General features: G+C 38.9%; 2 protein-coding genes across 5 annotated transcripts in view; both read right to left on the bottom strand.

Moving 5' to 3' along the window:
• Positions 1 to 4,509, bottom strand: part of SLC30A9 (solute carrier family 30 member 9) — a 35,564-nt gene extending 31,055 nt beyond the window's left edge. For 2 of the 3 annotated variants that reach the window (XR_007203444.1, XM_048302774.1), the window contains exons 1-2: positions 4,327 to 4,438; positions 2,353 to 2,529 (exon numbers count right to left, since the gene is read on the bottom strand). Coding sequence is in view for 2 of the 3 variants with exons in the window: in XM_048302774.1 (XP_048158731.1) it covers positions 2,353 to 2,529; positions 4,327 to 4,423 (274 nt within the window). In the remaining variant the exon portion in view is untranslated. Of the gene's footprint in view, positions 1 to 2,352; positions 2,530 to 4,326 lie in introns of all 3 variants that reach the window. The other variant, XM_048302775.1, reaches the window with a different exon arrangement.
• An 8,196-nt stretch (positions 4,510 to 12,705) lies between these two features.
• Positions 12,706 to 23,953, bottom strand: TMEM33 (transmembrane protein 33). 2 transcript variants are annotated; one of them, XM_048303950.1, is made up of 8 exons: positions 23,860 to 23,953; positions 23,690 to 23,754; positions 22,279 to 22,373; positions 21,655 to 21,842; positions 20,616 to 20,683; positions 19,687 to 19,820; positions 17,662 to 17,745; positions 12,706 to 16,241 (listed from the first exon to the last, which is right to left on the bottom strand). In XM_048303950.1, exons 2-8 carry the CDS (start codon positions 23,744 to 23,746, stop codon positions 16,112 to 16,114), a joined length of 756 nt encoding a protein of 251 aa, XP_048159907.1. In that variant the 5' UTR covers positions 23,747 to 23,754; positions 23,860 to 23,953; the 3' UTR covers positions 12,706 to 16,111. The 2 variants fall into 2 exon arrangements, with proteins under 2 accessions (XP_048159907.1, XP_048159908.1); XM_048303951.1 differs by having other exon boundaries at positions 23,846 to 23,936.
• Positions 23,954 to 24,236: the final 283 nt, after the last annotated feature.

Here is a 24,236-nt window from a genome sequence, read left to right as displayed (position 1 = left end):
GTGAACATTTAATATAGCATTGATCAATAAACTCCTAGCAGCTTGCAGAAGAACACCAATTTGCAAAATAATTCAGAAAGCACCCCAAATTAAAAAAAAATATTTTAACAGTGCACTTATGGTTTGGGACAAATTTTACGCAAAATTTTAGGTTAGTAAATATAATTAATTCTATATAGCTTATGGCTGCTATGTATTAGAGTGTTCCAGAGCTTCCAAGCTGGGATTCAATTTTAAGGGATGGAAGCTTCTTCATTTACAAAAAAGTTAGCTCCCTAAAACACAGAATATTTAAACTAAAACCCACAACTCATATGTAACAAACTGGAGCTGGAATGAAAACAAAGTCTTTTAGGTGGTTTTGAAACTTGTGGATATGATTCTATTAAAAAAATTAAAATACAATTTACAATAGTGAAATTAATCTTAATATTTGGAAAACAATATATTTGAGTAAATTCAGTGAGATTTCTACTTAGAAGTACTACTAGAAAATACAAACAAATACCACATCCTTATCTCATACATCTCAACATAGCTTTTAGAACAAAAAACTTATGGTTCTAACATGTCAAACCAACATATCCACTCTTTTGTGCCCTACCACTCTATAACATTGGAGGTTTGCCACACATTCATAATCATTAACAAAATTTAAAATTATCTTGTTGAATGTGATATATTAAAAACAATGAAGATTTTTCAAGCTGGTTGGTGTTAAGTAATGAGGTACTCCTAGCTTAACATGCTACTCAAATTATTCAAAGATCAGATTCTCTTGAAGCTTGGACTATGTAACTATGTTTCCATCAGGCAGTTAGTTAATGCCCTAAAAGCAACTGAGAACTACAGCTAATAACAATTCAAGGATACTTTCTTGCAAAAATAACGTTTATAAATTTCTGAAGCTGATCTTACTACACAGCAAATAAGGCTGCACCATAACTAACTAGTATTCCTTAAACAGTCATCCCTTTCACTTGAAAACAAAAGAAAAAAAACTCTTTGTTTTTTCTGTCCTTTCTTTTCTTACCTGGTTTAAAATACCAAGCAGCTGACCCATCAATATTCATGATAAAAAACTTCCACTGAGATTGTTTTGCAAAAACTTGAGTAGCAGCTTCTTTTCAAAAAACATGTACAACATGTATATCATTAAAATAAATATCACAAAAACTATTTAACAAGAGATTGGTTCACAAGCTTTCAGGGGTGGGGGGGAAAGACATAAAAATATTAAGATTATATCCACGCACAGAGATCTACGTACATCAAGTACCCTTTCGAAGTTTACTACCTCAGCTTAGAGACTGAACAAAATCACGGTGCATCATTGAGGAAAAAGGACACAGAATACTTCAATTCACAATCACTGTTTTTCAGACACGTAGAGGTTGATAAGACTAGAACCTTCAAGACTGATCAACGTTTAAGAGTCACTTTGTACTTCCAAGTATTAGAATGTAATACCCTTAGCTGGCTACAGTTCCTAGCTTTTAAAGACTGTTGCAAGCCCCAGGAATTTACAAGTTACTAAAGAAGGAACAAATATCTGCCATCCTGACAACGAGGAAAAGGAAATTTTCTTTAAAAGACCACTCCCATAAAAGCATACAGAAAGAGAGCTTTCATTTTGAAAAGCATCTGTTATCTCTTAAGCACAGTCTTCCGAGCCTGTATCTGTGCAGCCTCAGAGTTAATAAGCATCAAAAATAGAGGATGCTACAATGGAGCAAGTACACGACAGTTCTAAATTTCACAAGCACCTAACAAGCACAAGATCAACAATAGAACAGCAGGGAGGATCAGGTTATGCACCCTGTATCAAATGTTTAATGTGAATGCTGCAGTTCTAACAACTGTCAGATTAGAAAGCTCTAGCAGATGAAACAGCTCAACCTTCTTTACCCGTCATTTATAGTCTGGCCTTGAAATGCCCCACTGTTCAACAGTGACACTAGTTCAGTCTTTATCATTAGTTCCTTTGACACAACATACCTGAAATACTACCAAAAAATTCAAATAAGCAAGCAAAGTGGCAAAAGTTGAGTAATATATTCCATTTCTTACCTCTTAAATTACTTAATCCCTTTCAACATCCACATTTTCTCCATCGCCACTTTAAATCTGATTACTCTAAACTTAAACCCTTAAAATATCAGAATGACAAAGAAATAAATTTCAGCACTCCTCCCTGCTTATGCATTTGAATTTTCTATACAGATGCCCACAACCAAAAAATACTAAGAATTCTGCAATCATAGTATCACACAATTGAAAGAAAAATGTTATCACTAAACATATTAAGCTTTTACATTTTTATACATACTCCTCATTGTAGCTTAGTACTACCTGTTTCAACTTTATGCAGGGTTTCTCCACGGGCTGATCCATTTGTATCTTCTGATCCAAGATCTTTCTTCTGACCATTGGAGGTATAAACTCTCACTTGACTCATCAACTGCACAGGCAGGCGACTGCATGGTAGAATACAAGACAGGCTCCCACTTTTCATTGAAACTTGCCATCCTAACAAGGGGAAGAACAAAAGCTGTTTCAGGCAGCCATTTCGGAAGAATAAAGAAGGAAAAGAGGTCCTGCTCTACCAGCATAAGTTATGGAAAGTTAGCTTTTAAGTACTGATCCGTGCTTATCTTACCCATGTTTATGAATTACAAAATGAGAGTATATAGCATGTTTTCACTACCTCCCTTCAAACATCCACTTTTAAATTTCATTCTAACATTAGGGGGTTTTTCCCACAGTACAGTAAGCATTTTTCCCGAGATCTCTGGATGATCTTAAGGGTTAATTAAAAAAAAAAAAAAAAATCTATTTGACAAGATTGGCTTTCTGATACATTAAGTCCCATTCTAGTCATACTGCCTCGAAGTCTTTAAAAACCATATATTGATAAAAGAACAAATACAGACCACTACAAAACTATTAGCCAGTGTTGCCATTTCATTTCACTCTGTGCACACTCTGCACAAATCACAGCTTACCCATGAAGAAAAACTGAACTGTGTGCAAATCATACAGTTGCTACAGAAATCATATAGAAAAGCACGCAACATTACACAAAACATTTTATAGGGAAGTGTCCTAAATTTTGCAACATTCACAATAAACAAATTACAAGATAAATATGCAAAAAGTCCATTGAGAAACCACCCTGGGTAGGCAATCTTCAATTTCAAAAGCTTAGCCAAAAGCAGAGTTGCAGTACAGACCAATCCGTATTAGCAACCAGTTTCTTTTAGGGAGCACAACACTTTTGTAGAGAGGGTAAATAACACCTCCAACCAGAAATGCAGCAGGGAAACTGGCTCCTTTGGAAAGTACTCACTAAAAAATAAATACATTTAAAAAAATAATTAAGAGGTGCCACTAAATAAAGACATACAAAGCACGACCACTTAACTATTAATAACATACCTCTCACAAAAAGAAGATAGTATTTTACAGAACTATTCATTCCATGAAAGCCTCAACAGCTCTCCTTTTTTTTGTGTGTGTGTCTTCTGCACACCTGCATGTCTGTGTGCACCGACCTGAACCTTACCGAAGGAAAACTTCATCAAAAAAGGACAGCTCTTACTAACTGTAGTCACAAATGTGACAAAAGCCTTTCATATGCAACGCAGTTCACTGAACTTACTGATTACGAATTTATCAAACACTACAATAAATACGCGGCACAAGATGAGCGGTGTTGTTTCCTAAGCTTTGGTCATACTGGAATAATTGAAAAGGAGAAACTTAATCAGCACATTTAGAGGGCATTTTTCCTACTAATCCATGCACACACAAGAAAGAGTTAAAGAAAAAGAGCATTTGCCGCAATTCAACCGTGACTACACGAAAAGGGGGAAAACCGCTCAGAACTCAAATTCCATGAGATCTGCGGCCTAAAGGAGAAGCCGGGGCTCGCTCCGCGGACCAACATAAACCCCGAAAGACCGCGCTACATTTTATGTAATTACTGCAAACTTCGGCCACGGCAGGAGCATGACGTGCCCGCTGTACGTCAGACGGGGCTGGCACAGCCCGGCCGAGGACACCCCGGCCCGGCACTGCGCTCGCAAAACACCTGCACGTTCTCCTTCTTTTTAAAGCCGACCCTCAGAAAGCAGCCGGCGCTCCCGGCGGGTCCCGACCCACTGGTGCCCGCAGCGGTGCTACCACCCCGGGAGGGAGCCCGGCTGCCGCCACCGCCTGCGAGCGCCGGCACTCGCTATAGCCCAGGCGAGCGCGCAGCTCCGCCACAGCTCCCTACGAGCCTCGGCCGGCGCCGCGCACCGGCCCGCCCCCCGCAGGACTCACCGTGGCAGGCGCGGGGCCGCGGCGCCGCCTGGCACCGCAGGTACAGGCGGTAGAGGCCGCGGCAGCCCCGCCGCTGGGCGGCCAGGGCCGGCATCATGGCGGCGGCCGCTCGGCAGCGGCCGGCGGGCGGGCGGCGATTGGCATCGGCGGAGGCCGGCGCGGCTGCGGCGGAGCCCCGCTGGCCCCGGGCGGCAGCGGTGGCCGGAGGCCGGCGGTGGGCGGCGCCGCGGCACCCGGATGTGCGGGGGCACCGTGGGGCCGCCGCTGACTCACCCGCCCCGCCCGCCGCGCCTGCGCCTGGCCCGGGGAGAGGGGCGGCGTCGCGCCGGGCTGGCGCTGGGAAGCGGCTGGGCCTCGGCTGCCGCCGCCGGGCCTGCAGCACCTCGGCAGCAGGTCCTGCTCTTTTACTGTGCCTGGTGGAGGGCATACGGGTGGGCACGTGTAACAAAGGTACGCGCGTTAGATTTGTTAGCAGACGTGAAAGCACATTAGACATTTTATCAATAGGGTCACAGAAATAATTAGGTTGAAAAGATCTCTGAGATCATCGAGTTCAGCCTACGACCGAACACCAGCTTGTCAACTAGCCCATGGCACTAAGAGCCACATGCAGTCTTTCGTTAAACACCTCCAGGATGGTGACTCCCACCATTTCCCGGGGCAGCCTGTTCCAATGTCTAATGACCCTTTCTATGGAGAAATTCTTCCTAATGTCCAATCTAAGCTTTCCCTGGCGCAGCTTCAGACTGCATCTTGGCAGTCTCTTCCAACCTCGTTATTCTGTGATTCTCGTCCTGTCACTTACCTGGGAGAAGAGGCTGACTTCACCTGGCTACAGCCTCCTTTCAGGCAGTTGTAGAGAGTGATATGGTCTCCCCTGAGCGTCCTTTTCTCCAGGATAAATAGCCCCAGCTCCCTCAGCCACTTCCCAGAAGACTTGTGGTCCAGACCCTTAACCAGCTTCATTGCCTTTCCCTGGACATAGGTAACATTAAAGCACGTACACTGAATCTGTTTGCATTATTTCTAAATGAAAATGTGCTCCCCCTAGCCTAAGCCATCACCTAAAATGCCCTTCCCAGATCAGTGCTTAAAACAGGATTTAAAATGATGTCTTTCTCCAGGGAGAGTGCCATGTGGCTGACCCTGTGCTCTAGGGTTTTAAGGGCTGCCCGTGCCCAGCTGTGACACCTCCTGCCCTGCTCACCTACAGCCTGGATCACATGCCTGTAATCAGTCCCACTGGCACTGTATTATACTCTTTTATTTAAAAAGTTTTTTTCCAGTATAGCTTTGATATTGGTTTACATGACTGAGAAAGTCTCAGGCTTCCTTGCCTTCATTTGCACACTGGGAGGAACATGGGAGCTCACCAGAAGTTAGCTTGACAGGGAATTTGGATAATTATTGTACCTGATAATCCACAAAGCATTTGATCACTGAGGAGAGTTATTACAGTGCCTGTCTTTAACATACATAATTACATTTTGAACAAAGTTTACTGGCACGTCTTTACCAGCTACCTAGTAACATTGCCAAAACAAATTTTCCTAGAAGCCCAGGGGAGACAGATTGAAGTAAAATACTTCCACAGAATAATTAACACTCATCTTCCCAGTAGTACAACTGCAGCCATACCAAATGAATCAGGAGTATTGCAACAGATGCTGTATCATTAAGTACCAGATGTACAGCACTGGAATTAAATACTAAACAGACTCCATCTGAAATTGGTGAAGTGACCTCACCTGTGCTACTTTACAACCTGCAGTCAAACATGCAGCTGATACATGGTTTGCTGGTTATTTTGGCAACAGCCTAAGTAAAAAACAAAAATAAAGAGGAGGTTGAGAGTTCCCTATTTTTTTTCCCCTACATAAAGATGTTTGAAAGCATATAGAAATTCTTGAAACATTTGTAATTTCTGAAGACTCATTGCTATGCTCTAGAAGAGATGCTAAGTTTAGGTTTATCATTTCCTCTCTAAAACCAAATGGAACCACTAACTATTTAATATTCTTTTATCCATCTGAAAGTTACTGAATTTGCTTTCTCTGGTTTTGGTATTGTAAATATGAAACAAGAAGGAAAATAATAAAACTGGAATAGTATAGACAGATTAATAGATACCAACAGTGTGGTGATCAACCAGGATTTACACAATCAGCTACTGTGCATGACCCTTTATATTGGCAAACACTGAAAACTGATGGAGACAAAGAGCAAGTAAAAGAGCGTCAATAACAGCCTATTCTGTGTGGAATAGCCAAGAACATAAAGCAATTGATAATGAATTACCAAGACTCCTGGCATGCAGCTGCAGCATCCTAAGAAAAAAAAAATCAACTGTATTTATGAGCATCTCAATTTATGAGTTATCAATCACTAGCAATGAACAGAGAAAAATCCTAAATGATATGGTATTTCAGAACATCCAAACTGCATTTAACAACTTTGTCTCTGTGGCAAAGAGTACTATATACAGCAAATCTGTGAGATCTTGTTTTCAATCAATATAGCTGGAATTGCATTCTGAGGTTTAATTTTGAATGAGGGTTATTCAATGACTACTTTAAGCCTGTATTTCATAAAATCAACCTAGGAAAAAAAAAAGAAGTCTCATTCACATTCAAGTTGCTAAATGCTAAACTGATAAGAAAATATTATTTCCATATACCATGCTTGTACATGGGCTTTTGTGCCATCTCAACCTCTGTCTAGGGGACAGAGGTTACTCATGTACCAATTGTGTCAAGATCTTGGTATGTCGCTCATAAGAGGGGGAGACTTGCTACCATGTCAGAGTCATTTCCTCAGGCCTCCTTTTGCAAAAACTCTAGAACCCTTTTTTATACAGCATATTACCTTGCCTATAAAAAATTGTAAGGTTAAGTTGCCTTACGAGGTCTTCAGGAAGAACAGGGACTATGGCTACAACCTGTTTTATGGAGACACTTGAAAAGTTTACATAGAACTGCTTGCAGATCAAGAAAGCCAGGTGACTGGATTGAAATACAGACCTTTGAAAACTTTTTTCCTTATTCCTTTTTATTTAAAATAACTCAGTAACTGACTGTATTACTCAAGCTACAACAGTCCATCATGATGAAATTCTGCAATATTACTGCCTAGCAAGAAATCTGTGATATGTAAAGGCTAATAAGAAATGAATGATTTTAGTGTTCCTTGTATGAAAAATGAAGTAATATAAAGCCAATTTGAATATTTTTAAATTTGAAATTCATTAAATATTCAAGTTCATACCGTGGAGAGAGACTTGCCATGTCCCCAGATCCACAGGAAGAGCTGATGGTATTGACTTAATATAGTTTAAATTACTCTTTAGGATTCCCATCATATCCTGCCTTGTGGGTCTCTCACAGAGCGTAACAAGAGGAAAAAAGGGAAAAGGGAAAGACTTTTGATTTTTGTACCTTTTATGACACATATACGGTTAACACAAGCAGCTACATACCAGTAGTACAAAAAATATGTGAATAAATGAAGTGTCCAGTGATACCAAATAACCTCTAAGTTTTTCAGGCAAAATATTTAAATTCACAGAAAATGAGACAATATTTTGTGGTGGGCAGGTGCATGAGGAGAATGACTCTTCCAAAGCACAGAATGGCGAATCTTCAGAAGCTGCATAACACCACTCTGAGTCACACAGGTCTGTAAAGCTATTTCATGGTCATTGGGTCAAAGATTTACATAAACTAAAAGTAAATATTTTCATTTCCAGCACACGGATAAGTGTTTTCAGTTATTCACATGCAGTTCATTGACCTAAACATCGGCAGTCATCTGCAGTTTCTTGAACTGGGGGCAGCAGTGCTCAACAAGCCGTTTCAACCCCAGCAGCAGCAGCAGCAGCAGCAGCAGCAGATAGTGACTGCCAAAGGACAATAAATCATGAAGAGGCATTATTCTCCTGAGAAATTTAAACGGAAAGTTACTTTCCTGTAGCCAATACTCAGGACGAGCACATTACATTACTAAAACTTTTAGCTTCATAGTTGCAAATCAGCCACTAGAGGTCAGTAGTTTGGAATAAAATTAGCACACGGAGGAAGAATTCCATTTCATTTCAAATGGACAAATCATATAATTAAATAGAATTTCCAGCCTCTGAGTAAGGAAAAAGAACTCTTAAGGTTAGCAGCACTTACCTTCACCCAAAAGCAGAAAGCTAGTTTAAAATTCTTAAAAACAATACTAGGTACATAACACATAAAATACTGAAACAAGTACTTTACAGTAATATACAGACATGCATAAGAACACAGGTCTGGAGGAAGCTTCTTGCATCATCAGGTTCAGTCTCTTGCTACTCCACTTGTCCTATAATTTCTTACATGAACCAAGCAAGGACCAGCTTAAAAGCAGCTTGATTCTTTTGCTTGTAAGAAAAAAAAAAATTACAATAATGTGAAATAAGCTCAATTAGTACTTTTGAAGTGCATAAGGGCAGTGTATTAGAAGCACCTGTGCAGTGCAAGAAACTTCTTTAACAACTATTTCCCTTACAAATGTGTAACATTCTGCAGAGAGAGAAGGCCACCAGAGGACAGGAAGAGGCTGTTTCATCATGAAGTGCAAAGTATATTAACACTTCCAAAAAGGAGGAAAAACCCTCAAAGTATTACATTTTATTTAGTCATGTATCTAGTGATGTAAGTATACATACACATCCATTCACAGTACATACACACTGGTGCACCTGAATGTCTTACCTCTGCCTCAGTGTGATGTTAAAAAATCTGAGATAATTAGAAATGTGAATAGAGCCATTGGATGCTCAAACACATGCATGCTGAACTTGATGCTTGTTGCTGTACCTGTAGTTTTCTAAGGCTTCAATATTTCTCTGTATTATACAGTTAAAAAACTGAAAATGCCACTAGACATACGAAAATTCAGAAAATCAACCTCGGATTTCCATCTGCCATTACAAAAAACTTTTCATTAATGGCTTTGATTTATACTTTAACACTGAAAGGATTCATTTATTTCAATTATTTTTGTTGTGCTTTAGTCAGAACCTAACTGAAGTTGTAATAGCAGAAAGTATGTTGAAAGGGATTGTAATACACAGACATCTGTTTCGTCATCTTTTCCAGATTAAAAAAAATTAAATCCAAAAATATTAAAATACGAAGTTACAAATATCTTCTTCTATGCAAACATACATCAGGACAAAACCTCATGAGTTGTATGTATCAGGTCTTCCCCCGGATTGCCAAGAAAAAAAAAAAAAACAAGCCCAGAGCATTTCTTTCTTTACTGTTTCACTACAGAAGCTTCAAACATAATAGAGAACACATAATTCCACTGCAGCTGTTTTCTATTTTAAGTAAACCAAAATTAGACTGTCATCTCCTGTACCATGTGGCTATTTCAATTGTATTTTAATTTTTATGGAGAATAAATTATACGTAATTTACAGCATGAAAACTTAAGTACTATCCAGAGGATACTGATGGCATAAAACCATGAATGGTGAACTGGGGCTTGTGAAAGCAACAGAGCACACAGCAGGATTTCCAGACATCTTTTTATCACAGAACTGTGTGACTCTTGGAGTGTCCTGCATAGGGCCAGGAGTCAGACTTGCCGATCCTGATTGGTCCCTTCCAATTCAGCATATTCTATGATTCTGGGATTTTCTGTGTTCTCATTATTTTTCTCCCCATTCTTCTTCCTTCCTTTTCTATTGCATTTCCACCTTCATGAAAACTACAGTTGATACTGCTTTAAACCCTGCAAATAATCTAGTCCTGCATCTTTTACAGTTTCTGATTTTCAGCTTAATTTTCCTGTGAAATATCTCAACTAACTAATGCATCATCTTCATCTAACATACTCCTGCTTTTAACACTGGCAAAGGAACATGAGCAAATATTCATAGGAACACATATAGCAAATGAAAATACCATGATCTGCATTTGTTCCAGGAAAGCAGTTTCCCCAAGCCAGGCAAGAGTCTGGACTGTTCCAACACTTCACTCACCTCACAAGCAAGTTTTCATGGTCAGACACATGGAAGCTGTGATAGAGATGAACTCAAATCAATTTAAAGTAAGAACAAAGTCTTTCATGGCTCCTCAAAATACAATCCATACTACTGCTTTTACAAAAGCCCAGCTGTATGGTGGTAGCCTGGTGTGGTAGAATAAAGCCCATCTGATTGGCACTTGGGTTGAACAGAAGTCGGCTACTAACTGTGCCATCACCAATGAGCTACACCTAGCCCACAAGAAGAGGATAACAGGGTCACATTATTAAAAACAGTGGTTCACAGTTTTGCTTAGTAATTGCAAAACAAATTATTATTATCCTGACAAAAATTCCAAGTAATTCAGCAGTAACCACGACTCATTTTCAGTTCAGCAGTGGCACCTACTTAGGTAGTAGGATGTAATCATAGTCACAAAGTAACCTATTCTAAAATTAAAAGACAGGAATTTTGCCAAAACACAGGTGTACAACTTTCTCTATTAACACCTGCACTGAAAACATGGCAGTAAACTGGGCACACAGGTAGATTTTCTTCCACAGGACTTGGAATTACCTATGCCAGATATAAAGCAGAATAGTTCCAATGAATTAAAGACAGGAATCAGCTCTTTTTTCTGTTTTGATATACACCTTAATCTTCCTGTTTCTCTAGAAAAAGTAAATGAGGTGCTGCAGTAGCTCACTGCATCCTGCACTATTCTAAACACATACACAAAAAACAAACACCCAACATGCACCTGGAACATTTAACACAAAGCTGTTGGTCACTAACTCAAATTGACTCAGAGACTGGAACTTAAATAAGTGCTGTTTTGCAACACACCCTAGTAATAGTTAAAATCCAGAAAAAATACACAATCTGATTTCAAGAACATCAACAAAACAATAGGTATCAATACAGAAAACTATTTAATTTGTTTCAAAGTATTTGAAATACAAATACTTGACATACAAAATATTTGACATACAAAGCACATACTGTGAAGAAGGGTCACAATAAATTACAAATGGAGATACTTGCTCATTCACTGAGAGAAGCCCTTGGTATTTCCAATTTCATACCATCAAATTTATCATTCTTGCTGATTTAAGCACAGCACTGAACAAATATGGATCCCAGTGCTTTCTTTCACAGGTACTGGTATGGATGATTTACTGCAGTGATCCAATTTGAAAATCAGTAGGGACCAGTAAATCGCTGCATAAAAGAAAGAGCGAATGAGGTGCTTTTTCCTTAGTGTCAGCAGCCTGCGATTATTATGTTTATTAGATTTTCTTGAAAGGGCTTCACATTTTCTCAAATATGCAGGAGAACTGTATTTCCCCTCTGAGCCCTTACATTAGCATTTTGTGCCTCAGTCCTTGAATACAAGTAAAAGATGAATTTTTCAATTAATTTTAAAAGTTTATACCAGCTGGATGGCACAGAACTAAGCAATGAAACTCCCTTACCTGCACAACATCTGCCATTATCACAGAGCTAGCTTCTGCAGAGAAGTTAATAAGTAATGCTGAGCTTTTATGAAAAAGATTTTTGAATTCACATTTAAGATTAAATTCTATTACATTATCCATACTGATATCTTTCCATCTTTGAAATAAAGGATTGCTTGAGGTTCTGTCCTTAAAAGGCAATTTAAAACAGCAAGGCCTGACTGTTCCTGTGACTTTAAGAAAATTATAGCACTATAGAAGTTACAATACAAAGATACACTAACCAATTTCAGTGTCTATATAGTTTAACCACAAATAGGTGTACCACAGCAATTAAAAATTATAGACAATTTAAAAATATTAGCATACCCTACTACCATCTAGTACCTTAAGTGCTTGGGATCTTACTCTGCTGCATGATTTTTTGTCAGAGATGATGATACAAGGGCCACACCTAGCATTGCACATGAAAATCAATTTTTGACACCACTTTAAAAGAACATGGTGTTCTAGCGCAATGGTCTTCTTTACCCTTAATCTGAGCAATGTAAGGTACAGTACCTTTAAAGTATTTAAGCCTACAGTTAGTATAATTTTAGGAGCAGGACTAACAAGTCATATGTGGAGTAGAAACAAACCAGTTTCCTCTGGGCACTTGTCCAACTCTCTTTTTTCTATTTCCTGCTCTGCCAGAACTCTTACATCCTCTCAGGCAAGCGCTCTTTCCTTCCATGTCTCTATTCCTGTCTGTAAAATAACTTCCTTAATAAACATAGCATCTGTACAGCAAAGGTTGCAATACAGGTGCCTAACAATAAAAAGGTCTGACACAGACTGTACAAAATAACTGGCTACATTATTTGTTTGGACAGTACTATCACATACATAGTTAGCAGCTCAAAAACTGTTGGAAGAAATAGTGGCTCATAATTATAATAATTTTTATTTAAATCCTTGAGACATTAACAGATACTGCTCCACTTAAACACCCATCAAAGAAAGGAGCAAAACATAAAACTGACAGCACAGAAATCACAATAAATGTATAAAATTAAATAAAAGGCAATAAAGGAGAGGATGGATATATTGGTGAGTTACTTTTACGTAAGAAATCCCAACTGGCATTAGCTACTCCAACAGACTCAATGGCTCCTGATACCTTACCTACAGATGAAAACAGACAAGTGTTATATTGAAGTATCACTTCTACAGAAAGCTTGTACAGAGCAAAGGATTGGGCTACCCACACAATCTATGCAACAGCACTTAACCTATGAAAGCTAAGATGACAAAAAGCAATGAGCAGTGTGATGTATACCAGTGGAAACAGTTATCACATTAGGTACCTTTCAGTAATACAAAAACTCATCTGCTTCAGTTTGGGGTTGGCAGGCACTTTATGGTCAGTTGCAAAATTTCTCTACAATCACAGACTTCTGTCACAGCCTCTGCACCACGGGTAGCTGTTGACAGCATAGCAGCATGAACATACAGCTCTCTTCACCAAAAAAACCTCAAGCTATCAGGATACAACCAGAATTTTATGTTTAATTTAATAATTAGAATAGAAACAGTCACAAACTGTGGTGAGGAACCAGGCTCAAGGACAGAATGTTTTTGCTGGCATTGAAGAAACTCAAGTGTTATCACTTAGGCAGCTGAAAGGCTACAATAAAAATCAAAGTTGATGCAGTGCACAGGTCAGTTACCCTATTTATTTGGTTTGAACATTATTCTTACAACATTGTTCCATGTTTTCTCGGCATATCAGAGAAGTAAGTTTTACCAGGCCACAAGCTGCTCATTTGTCAAGCAACTCCTCACAAAGTCAAGAATATACTACTGGCCAAATCAAATCAAATCAAATCCCATTTATGAAATTTCCTCCTCTTGGTCCATTTTCAAGACTTAATAGAGTTAAATTCAGTATCCACACATAAGTTCTACTTCATAGCACTGTCTTCCAACTCTTTACTCACAGCATTGTCATTCACTTACTCCTTTTAATCCTTCTCCGGCATTGAGTTGGATCTCTACTTAGCATCCTTCAGTTACAGCTGCATTACACTGGATCTAGTTTAGACTCGTCTCTAATTTAATAACATCATACAATTAAGGAACAGGAGAATGCACCTGTAACAGCAGTCAGACCACAAAAATTTGCTCAGAAGTAATATGTTGTTTTGCTTACAGTAATTACAGATTTATTTGCCTTCCACTCCCAGTGTGGGAGATCAACTTAGATGACCAAATTAATTTTTAAATCGCAGTGGTGCAAACAGCTGAAGAGAGTCTGATGTCACCATTCAAAAAACACATCATGCAACATGACAGAGGGTCTAGAATCATGCTGAGGAACTGAAACGGTAATAAGTAAGTCTAGATTTTTTTCTCTGATTAGATGCCATTGTTGCAGTGCTCATTCTTGGGTTAGATTTTGAAGGAAAGGGTCATAAATTTTTGCACCTCAGAAGGCAAAAATTCCCTATAAAATAATTTAGAAATGCACAAGACATCATATCCCAATTCAGGAGCAGCACTGGGAATATAAGAACATGCACACATACACACAGGACAGCATTCTGCTCAACTTCCAGGTTCAAGCATCAGTAAGTTGTGTTAAGAGAGACAATGAGCCTGAAAAGCCTAGCAAGTTACATTTAACACTCCTTTTATTGCAGTAGAAATTTTAGTTTTTATAAAATCCTCAAATTACAGGATATACATATAATCAATCTCATTGCAAGTCTTTAGCAGCTGTAGAGCATTAACTGCATGCAGTTGCTTCTGCAGTGTGCAAGTATTCTATAAATAGCTAATAATGTTCAGAGAGCAAGACAAGTAGTCAAAGAATATCATATTCAATTACCAACTGGTTCAACAGTACCAAGAGGTTGAGAAAAAAAATGAAATAAGTTTATAAATACATGGCTCTGATCTAAAAACTAATACAACTGGAAAGTCAGAATGATATTCACATCACAATCAAAATAACTCAACAGTTACAGGAAAATACTTTGCTTCAAGACTGTTTTTGAAAGAGTTTCACGTAAGGTTTCTCTGACCATGGAAGAATAGTTAAGTTCAGTACTACAGAAGTTTACAAAAGGCCAATGAAAGCCCCTTAACTTTATGCAGTTAGAATACTAACACTAACTACAGAAAATCTGGCAAATATTTTGCCTTGAATTTCTGGAAAGAAGTTGTGTTCAGACAGATAGTATTATTTTTTCATAACCTACCCTTCAGCTGCTGGGTGAATGCATCATCAGTGTAATTAATCTATGCACTTAATTTAATATTCACTTCCATAGTCATCAGATGGATTTATGCCAAGAAATCCTACACCCATTTGTTTCAGAAGCTGCCTAAACAGGTACAATTCTTTATGCAAATTTCCCATCACAATGAGGGTCTCAGAAACTGGAATAACAATTTATATAGAGCTAACTACAGATTAATTTTCTAAAAAGCTTGAATTACTGCAGTCTCACATTTGTGTGGACACAAGAACCAATCTGCAATGACTCTGCGAAAGTTACTTCATTTACATTGATCAGTTCATTTGAGACATGGTTAAAGTTTAAGCATTGCATCTTTGAAAATCCTACAGGTCAACAGTTTGGCTTGGTAAAACAACTTGTTACGACAAGAAAACTGCACAGTTTTCTGTGATCAGTCTTGGTATTTCTTCCAACAGTGTAAGGTAAGATTATGTCACAAGGTAGAAATGTGGGAGAGTTCTTTTTAAGTATTATTAATAAAAATAGCCTCTCCTTCACAAAAAGTGTTATCTCTGTCAGCTTGATAGATTTTCTTCCCTTGTGTTAACTTCAAAGTGGGCTGTATTTCTACACTGAGTATAAATTGGACAAAATAGTTCTACATATACATTTTGTAAGCAGAAATATACTGTCCAAAGTGTACTGCATAGGTATGTGTATCAACTGCTATCCACTGGAGACATCCTAAAGTAGCTAAAGTTAGTTCCAACTAACATAAACCTAGTGAGCACAGATCTCTTACAAGAAGTTTCAATCAATCTCAAACAATCCTTGATTTAAAAAATAAAGCAAAACAACAAACTTGTATGATTGGGCACGTTCTAGGTAGGATGCAGCTACGTTTTTATCAATTAACAATACAGCACAGTAATTTTAAGTTTCTGTTGTTTGTTTTTGATATGCTAAATTTCGTATTATTTCCAAGAAAAGCATATATGTATTCTTATACAGCCTGGAGTGAGACCAGTGTAAAACCAGGAATTTCCAATCATCAGCAGAAGTGCCAGCTGCTCAAATGTTCACAAAACACAAGTGCCTGAATTTGGCTATGCAACAGTTGGTGCCAATCTGCTTATAAAGGAAATGCCGCTGAGGCATAGTCTTCTTATAAAAACAGGGCACGAGGGCTTCATTATTAAGTGTTCAACAACAATCCTGAGCTCGGTGAAGAGAGTCCTGAAAAATCAGATTTAAAGACAGTTTTAAAATCCTACAGCATTTTTCAGAAGTATTATCTACATATATCTTTTTAATTCACTTCCTTTCTCAACATCACACATACGCACACACAGAGACATTTTAAATTAAATTCTTTGGACCAATTCAGTGCTGCAGTATCTTCAAGAGCATCAGAATTCTTGATTTTTAAACATTAACATTTTAACTAACTCTATATCCATCCTCGACTGGAAGCTACTGAAGTAGAGACAACAGAGAAACTCCACCTTCAAGCAAATAAACAAAAGGAAAAAAAAAAAGAAATACTATAAAGACTATAAAAAGCACTATAAAAAAAGAGAAAAAATAATAATGCTTTATCACAAATAGTGTAAGGAGTTGGGAGGCAATTAAGTGTTTGTGCTACTTCTTCCCAATATGCAAGAATCCTGCACTGCAGAAGCAACTAGAAGACGACAGGCATGAGAAATAAAACCCACATCAACAGTTTCCCTTAAAACAAAAAAAATGACAGCAGAACATTTTGGATAAACTAGTTCTACTGAAAGTCAATTTTAGTATTGCACAGCTTAAATTATTTTTAGATACCAAAGTAGTAAAGCAACTTCATCGATGTTGTTGGTGTTAGTTAAAAATAAATATATGTAGTAGGATGGAACAATTGATTTCTTGCAAAAATAGGCAATAGAAGACAATTAAGCTTAAGATTCTCAGACCTGTCCTTGCATACCATGGCAGCCAAAGCCACTTTCTCGGCACTTTAGCAAGCCATTTTCTGATCAAGTAGACTGGAAAGTATGTTCACAAAACCTTATGCTATGTAATGGTCATAAGAAAACTTCTGAGAAAGCACTCACCTGAGAAAACGCTCATAGAAATATTTATGATTTCAAAGTCTAAAGCAACAATATTGGCTTGACCAACTTCATAAACAATAAGGTCCTATTTAAAATATAATTAGCTTTATTTATGAATTCAACTACAGAAGGTAATGAACATGTTTAAGATCATCCACGGCATTTTTTTCTCAAAATAAAACTTCTCTCTTTTCCAGTACTACACAAGTTTTTAAGTGCCTATTTATATATGGGCTTAGCCTCATATGTACCTAGGATCTAAAAATAAGGATATCTTTCTGAAAAGAAAGACCTTCTTCCAAAGTGTACTTTTAATTACACAAGCACGTTCTGAAAGCTCCCATTCAAGAATAGTGGTACCTTTCTGACCACTTACGTGAAAAAATCTAACCTTTAACCAGCCAGGGATTTATTTAACATCCAGGTGTATTTCACATTCTATAATTGCCATTTGCAGATGTAGTATTATGAGTTCTGCATTCATTTTAGAATGAAAAGTTTCTGAATGCCTAAGCACTATGCAGTTAAACACTAACTTCCAAAATCAATTTAGTACTTACCGACAGTATGGATTTCGTCGAGAAGAGTAGCGTAATGTAAGAAACCTATAGTAAATGAATGGCTGGAGCAGACTCCCTTGTCCACTGAAAGAGAATAGTTCAGTAGAGCTTACTAGTGACAAAAAAACCCCCCAAAACAAAACACCAATACCAGGATTTTTTCTAAGAAAAGCAAGCAAACTACTTGGGCTCAAAGAAAAGCTAGATTTGGGTCACATTGGTTCAGAAAATCTAGACCTGACAAGAAAAAGTACATAACCATATACTTACAAATACAGAAGCTTCCATTACAGAATAAAACTGCTCAATGAAGCAGTTAAAGAAGCGCTGTTCTTGTATTGATTTTATATTTATGAAGTGTTTTTATATGCCTCATTTCTGGTGGTGTGCAAAGAATCACAGGAATGGTGGTGGATGTGTTCCGCAGCAAGAAAACGTGTGTTGGTCCAGCACAAAAACTGGCTGACACAAGTAGTCCAGTTACAGTGAGCCTTTTTACTTTGAATATCTGGGCCATATTTCTAGTATCTTTTGCAAAACTTCTCAGAACACATTGCAGACAATTACAGACGTATAATGCGACTTTAATGCCAAGCTAATACCCAGTTATTTCACTTACAGTGAAATTCGGTTTTGGTATTTCACAAAACTGCTGTTTCAAATGGCTGTGCTGTGAAACTGTGAAAACGCAGCACACAAACCATACACAGCAAAGCACAGAAATGCCAAAGTTTTAGTGACTTAGGGCATGTATTTAAAATCACTTTAGTGACTTTAAATACATTATTTAAAAATTCTGTTTGAATTTAAACATGATGGCTCCAGGAAGTAGAACTCCTTCAAGTATTAGCAGCATCTTTACCCAGAAGAAAAATATAAAGTGAAAGTGAGCTACAGGAGGGACAAAAGAGGAAATCTTGAAACCTGTACAGTATTGACAAACAATTTAATATGCTACAACATTTAAAGAACAAGATCTCGCAATAGCTGCATTTAACAATTAAATTATTTTAAAATTTGGCATATGGTTTTTTACAAGCTTCAGTATCTGCTAGATGACATACCAAGTAGCAACATTTCTCATATTACATTCTCCACAGAGAGGCAAAAGAAAAAAAAAAGCTATACTAAATTCAAAGCACTTGAAAGTTTCAGATACTGGATAGAGTGTATCTGTCAGCTGGTAAGTGGTCTTAGATGAAATGCAATCCTTGAGGGCTGAAGCATTGAAATGTTCAGCAGATATAACAAAAGATAAAGACAAATTATGCATCCTATCCACTTCCAGGAAGATAAAGCCTCCCTTCTACTGGTTATGAGACCACTCAAGATAAATGCTCTCAGTATGCTATACCTTGTAGAGAACAAAGGCTGTATTCCCCCTCCAAATACTAAAAGGCGATGACCCAAACTTCAGAGACTGGCAGGTCATTATGCCTATACAACTTCAGTAGGATTCCAATATGTTCAAGATCCCTAAAATGAATTCAACAGGCTGCACAGCAGGCAAAACCAAATGGAATAAAAAAAACCCAGAAGGGTCATTGCTCAGAAGCATCATAGGAGAGAATGCAACCTGCTCCTGCTTGCACAGTTTTTGCATAATGAAACTCCATGCCATTTAAATTTCAGGAATCTAATTTTAAAAAATAAGAGTTCATTTTCAGTGAAGCTGAAAATCTTAATGTTGTATTAAACTAACCAAAATTAAACTTACTGAACAATATACTGACAGAAATGTAGGCGAATTCAAGTTTCAAGCCTGATAAACTTCCATGTGACTCATCACCCACGCTATGAAAGGGAAGGTTTTCTGGTGCTCAGTTGCATCACAATGAATGTTTTTTGATGTCAGGATGCACCAACTTAAGAAGCCTAGGAATCAACTAAATTTTACTTGAAATTCAAGCCTTGGTCAGGCAGAACCATACAAATGGAGTACTATGATCCACAGAGAACTCATTTGCAAAAAGTAGTCTTGTGTAGCAAGTTGCTAATTATTTAAATATTTATCATAATTCTTACCTGAAGAGCATAAAAACTGTAGCTGGCATCAGGAAAATTTCATTGCAAGCAATGAATTTTAGAATATTCTGTTGATTAGCATCCAGTTTCTCTAAGAGATTTCTCAAAAAGGGCAAACTATTTGAACTTCGTGCCTTTAAATAAGAAAACATGATTTACAGAAAACCTGCAAGTTACACCTATCTTCATTAGCACAGAGAAAACAAAATACAAACAATTGTCATTTACCACCCATTTATATCACCCATTTTAAGACTTCATCAGTATTGAGATTAGTATCCTAAGGAAAACTACTGCAGGCTTGGAACTCCGTAATTTACAGAATTCAGTTAAAAGCATCAGGTGTTGCAATTCCCTCATCCACCCATTTTAGGTTCAACTGCACAGAGATGGCTACGAGCCTTGTTCAGTCCACTAGGAGGAAGTGCCCACGGTAGCAAGACAGCCCAGTTAGGAACACCAAAGCCTGGAGTTACATTGAAATGCACGAGGCAGTGCATTGAGCAGCAAGTCCAACTGGCTAGTATTTTGCTTGCTAGTCTCACCCTGTAGTTTGTTACTTTACTACTGAAATAGAAAAATAAAATTCTCAGGATATGGTTTAGCTTGAAAAAGACACATCTAAAGTTTCAACTTAACTGTTCCACAGCTTTTGTTTCCCTCAAAGAAAAGCATTTGAAGAAAAATAATTAGTGTCAACTCCAACATATCATCCCACAGAAGGGGAAAAAATAAAAAAACAAACCACCAAACCCAACCAACCCAGAAAAGTCTTCTCAAATTCTCTGTGCTGAGATTCTATACTCCAGTTTCACTCTAATTCCTCTAGTGAAACCAAAGAAAACCAAACCAGAGCTGCAACTTAAACCTGTTAATAAACCCCAAGAATACCAACTGTATTAATCGTAACATATACATATCATACTTACATCAAGAACCTTCTTTGTGTATGTGGCAGCATGAAGCAGAGAGAACAGCAGAACTGGAAAAATACTCACTGAAGCAAGCCATAAGGAAAATTACAGACTTTACAAGTGCTTCATTTCTCTGTGATTTTATACTACACAAGTCATAGCTCGATGGCTCTTTGCAAGAGTTTGGCTGGAATGACCTATACTGGATGAAGATATGTGTAAGTCTAAAATCTATATTTATAGCTCTTCCTTTTGCTTCTTACATCTCTTTGCTATGCCTTTTTATTAACTTCAAAATAAGGCTATCTGCAAACATGCAAAAGTATAACACACACCATTACACACCAGTGTGTTTCTACTGAAAAAAGAAATGCGTTTTTTCTGCACAGAAGGCACATGTGAGCTTACTACTCAAAACCTCTTAAATACATGTAGCCATATTTTTTGTTAAAAGATGATACAAAATTAATTTCTTTACCAAAGAACACACAGGTGGCAGCCATTGAGATTTTACAGAACAAGAATGTAGACATTTCTCTGCCAGAAAGATTTTAGGAGCAGGACATTAAGCATACATAGCGTGGCATAAAGAAATGTCAGCTCTGACATTTGACACCTTTGACAATCCACAGGAGCAAATTTTTTGCAGATTTTATTGGTTTAATAACTTATCTGAGAAAGTTACTACTGAATAATTATCTCTCTACATGATGAATGTCTGCTACAGTGAGAAATCATGTATAAACCCTGTACCAGCAATAAATGAAAATTACCAACTTCTCCAAATATCACTGGAGAGCGGTCATAAAATCCACCAAACTTAAATCTTGAAAAAAGAAAATCTAAACAGCCAGAGAATGCAGTGCACTAATTATAGAGCTGATTAAACTGAATATGGATCAATCAACATAAGCCTCTCATATTTTACATAGAGTATGTTCTGTGAATAGCAAACATTTCAAACTAGTTTTTCAAACAATGGCAAAGGTGATTAAAAGAATCAGATTTCTAATATATTTAAAAACACTAGCAGGATGACACAAGTAAAGGATACTTGTAACAGGGTAGGAATTCACAAAGATAAGGGAGTACAACAGGTAATGGCAGCTGTCCTCGAGCAAAGCCTGGGCCAGAAATGCCCTGCTAAGCTGGAAGTGCGGTAGCCTTTGGTGTAGTCGGAGGGCACTGGTAAGAGCATTTGCCAGCAAGGCACGCTGATAGAAGCTTGCTGCTTCATGCAACCTGCAAATCGTCAGAGGAGATGTTACCATGTGAACCAAGCTCAGAAGTCTTCTACCCTCGAGAATTGCATCACAACTGAACAATACCTAAAGTATTTATTTCTATTATTGTACATAACCACTATTACCAAAAAATAACTCAAAAACTGGTTAACACTGACTTTACTGAAGGTGCCTAAAGTAAAACAACTCAATATATTACTCCATTTACACACAAAAACATGCATTTACTACTACTTTACATTTGCTCAACACATTTTCCAAACACATCTACAAGTGTTTTAAACCAATCTAAAATCTGTAAGCTGTTCTGACAAAAAGCATCCAAGTAAGCTGAGTAACAGCAATTTACTCTTACATGAAAAAACAATTCTATGCAAAGGGAATCTAGTTAGTTTGTAAATTTTAATGCTGTTTTACAATATTACACTACATACCCTAGAAGAGGCAGGACAAATAAAGCTGAGCAGTAGACTGTGAACAAGCGGGAAATCCACATTGCTGTATCCAACTTGTTAGCCATCAGAAATTGCTACATCGGAAAAGAAAAAAAAGGAAAAATAAAAAAAGACCAGCCCCAACAGAAGTCAGTATCTTAATATTTGCATACAATGAACATTCTTCCCAGCTATACTGAATTGCAAGTCTTTCTCCAATCTCAAATATAAGCAAATTATAGCTTGAAGCAGAAAGCTTTTCTTTTGTTCTGTGATACTTGGCTCATACAATGTTACTAGCCAGATCAAAAATAGCTTGGCTTCCTCAGAACCAAGAGGCTCCTTTGTACAATACAATCAAATACAGTCATAAGAACTTCTAGAAAAATAGTTTTCCTATCCAAACACACCTCACTAAACAGTCAGCTTCACAAATGTTACCATGTAGGGTTTCTAGACCTGACTGACTTTTGTATCGACTGCTTCAAGGTTTCTTTTAGAATACAATACACAGGTGGGGCTAAATCTCCACAATTCTTAGCAAGGGGGAAAAATACAGGGTCAGGTAAAGTTAGCAAAACTACATTACAAGGAAAGTGGCATTGTTTTGGCCTACATACTCCTGGCCTTGAACAAGCAGAAACATTTTCATAGTAATCCTGCACCTCTCCTGTTGTTGAGCTCTCCCTAACTACAGCCCTCCTCAGTCCTGCTATAGCCCCAGCGCCAGAAAGGCTGTCATGAAGCACAGAATGCTTTTGGCTATATGTGCCTCAGACTCAAAACAACAGCTTCCTTCCACCTGAAAGAGCTACGGTTTTTTTCTAAATTTGGACCAGCTTTTGAGGATTTCTCTTCTCCTCTATATTCCTAGTGCATCTCCATGGAAATGACCAGAAACCTACAAGCATCTTTATAATATGATCTCGTATCTTAGTTGCACAATATAACAACAGAAATGGCATAAAGCTGTGTCAAGGCCAGGTTAGATTATCAGGAAAAGGTTTTTCACCCAGAGGGTGGCTGGGCAGTGGAATTGGCTCCCCAGCATCAAGTACCACGCCTGTCTGAGTTCAAGCGTTTGGACAATGCTTTCAGGCACATGGTGTGACTTCTGGGGTGTCCTGTGCAGGGCCACGAGTTGGACTCAATGATCCTTGTGGGTCCTTTTCAACTCAGCATATTCTATGATTCTGTGAAATACAGATGCTACCACACTGAATTACTTTCAGCTGAGCCATTTTCAAGAGCGGCGGCACACTAATAGCACGCTTTCAATCGCGAAGCGAGAGCAGCTTCCCCGTGCCCGCACCCGGGCGCGCAGTGCCTCGCTGCCACCCCAGCAGGACCCCCCCGCCGCCGGAGCAGCACCGCGCCCGGCCCGGGCCCCTCAGGCCCGGGAGCTCCTTACCACGGCCCCGCCGCCGGCCCCGCCTGGCATGGGCCCGTTCTGCGTGGAGTCCGCCATGGCCGCACCTGCGGGGAGAGAAGCGCCTCAGTTTGTGGGACAGGGACGACCGCAGCCGCCGCCTCCCGAGCTCCCGCTCCCGGCCCGGCCGCGACCCACCGCAAGCGCCACACCGGGCACGGAACACGCTCCTGCGGAGCCGCACTCCCGGATGCAGCCGGACGCCACTTCCCGCGAACTGCGGGGCTGCCGGGCAATGTAGGCGGTGACTGGGACGCTCCCGACGGCGCTGGGCGGTGACGCGGGGATGTCCCGGCGTGATTGCGGCGGGTGCGGCGCTGCGGCTGCGGGGCGAGCCCGCTGGGCAGGACACTGGTCCCTTCCCCCGCTGTGCAGAGCAGCCCCAACGACAGCCCCGTCTGTAGGGTCTATTCGGGAGCACTTGTGTGTGGTGACAGCAACGGCAACACTATTAATGCGCGCTTCGGCCCCAGTGTGAGGAGTGTTTGCTCACTGGAGGCCGACTGGATTTCCAGGGCTCTGGATTTCC

This window comes from Corvus hawaiiensis, chromosome 5 (assembly GCF_020740725.1).
Source record: "Corvus hawaiiensis isolate bCorHaw1 chromosome 5, bCorHaw1.pri.cur, whole genome shotgun sequence".
Lineage (NCBI taxonomy): Eukaryota > Metazoa > Chordata > Aves > Passeriformes > Corvidae > Corvus > Corvus hawaiiensis.
Note: the sequence above shows the minus strand (reverse complement) of the source record. Positions and strands in the feature narration are given on the sequence as shown.

Excerpts from the sequence above, each read along its gene's own strand:
- TMEM33 (XM_048303950.1), bottom strand. The coding sequence starts at position 23,746 with ATGGCGGACTCCACGCAGAACGGGCCCATGCCAGGCGGGGCCGGCGGC. Across the intron at positions 19,821-20,615 it reads ACACAAAGAAGGTTCTTGAT|GCACGAAGTTCAAATAGTTT; the intron begins GTAAGTATGATA and ends TCTTATTTAAAG. Across the intron at positions 17,746-19,686 it reads ACAGTTTTTATGCTCTTCAG|TGGACAAGGGAGTCTGCTCC; the intron begins GTAAGAATTATG and ends ATTCTCTTTCAG.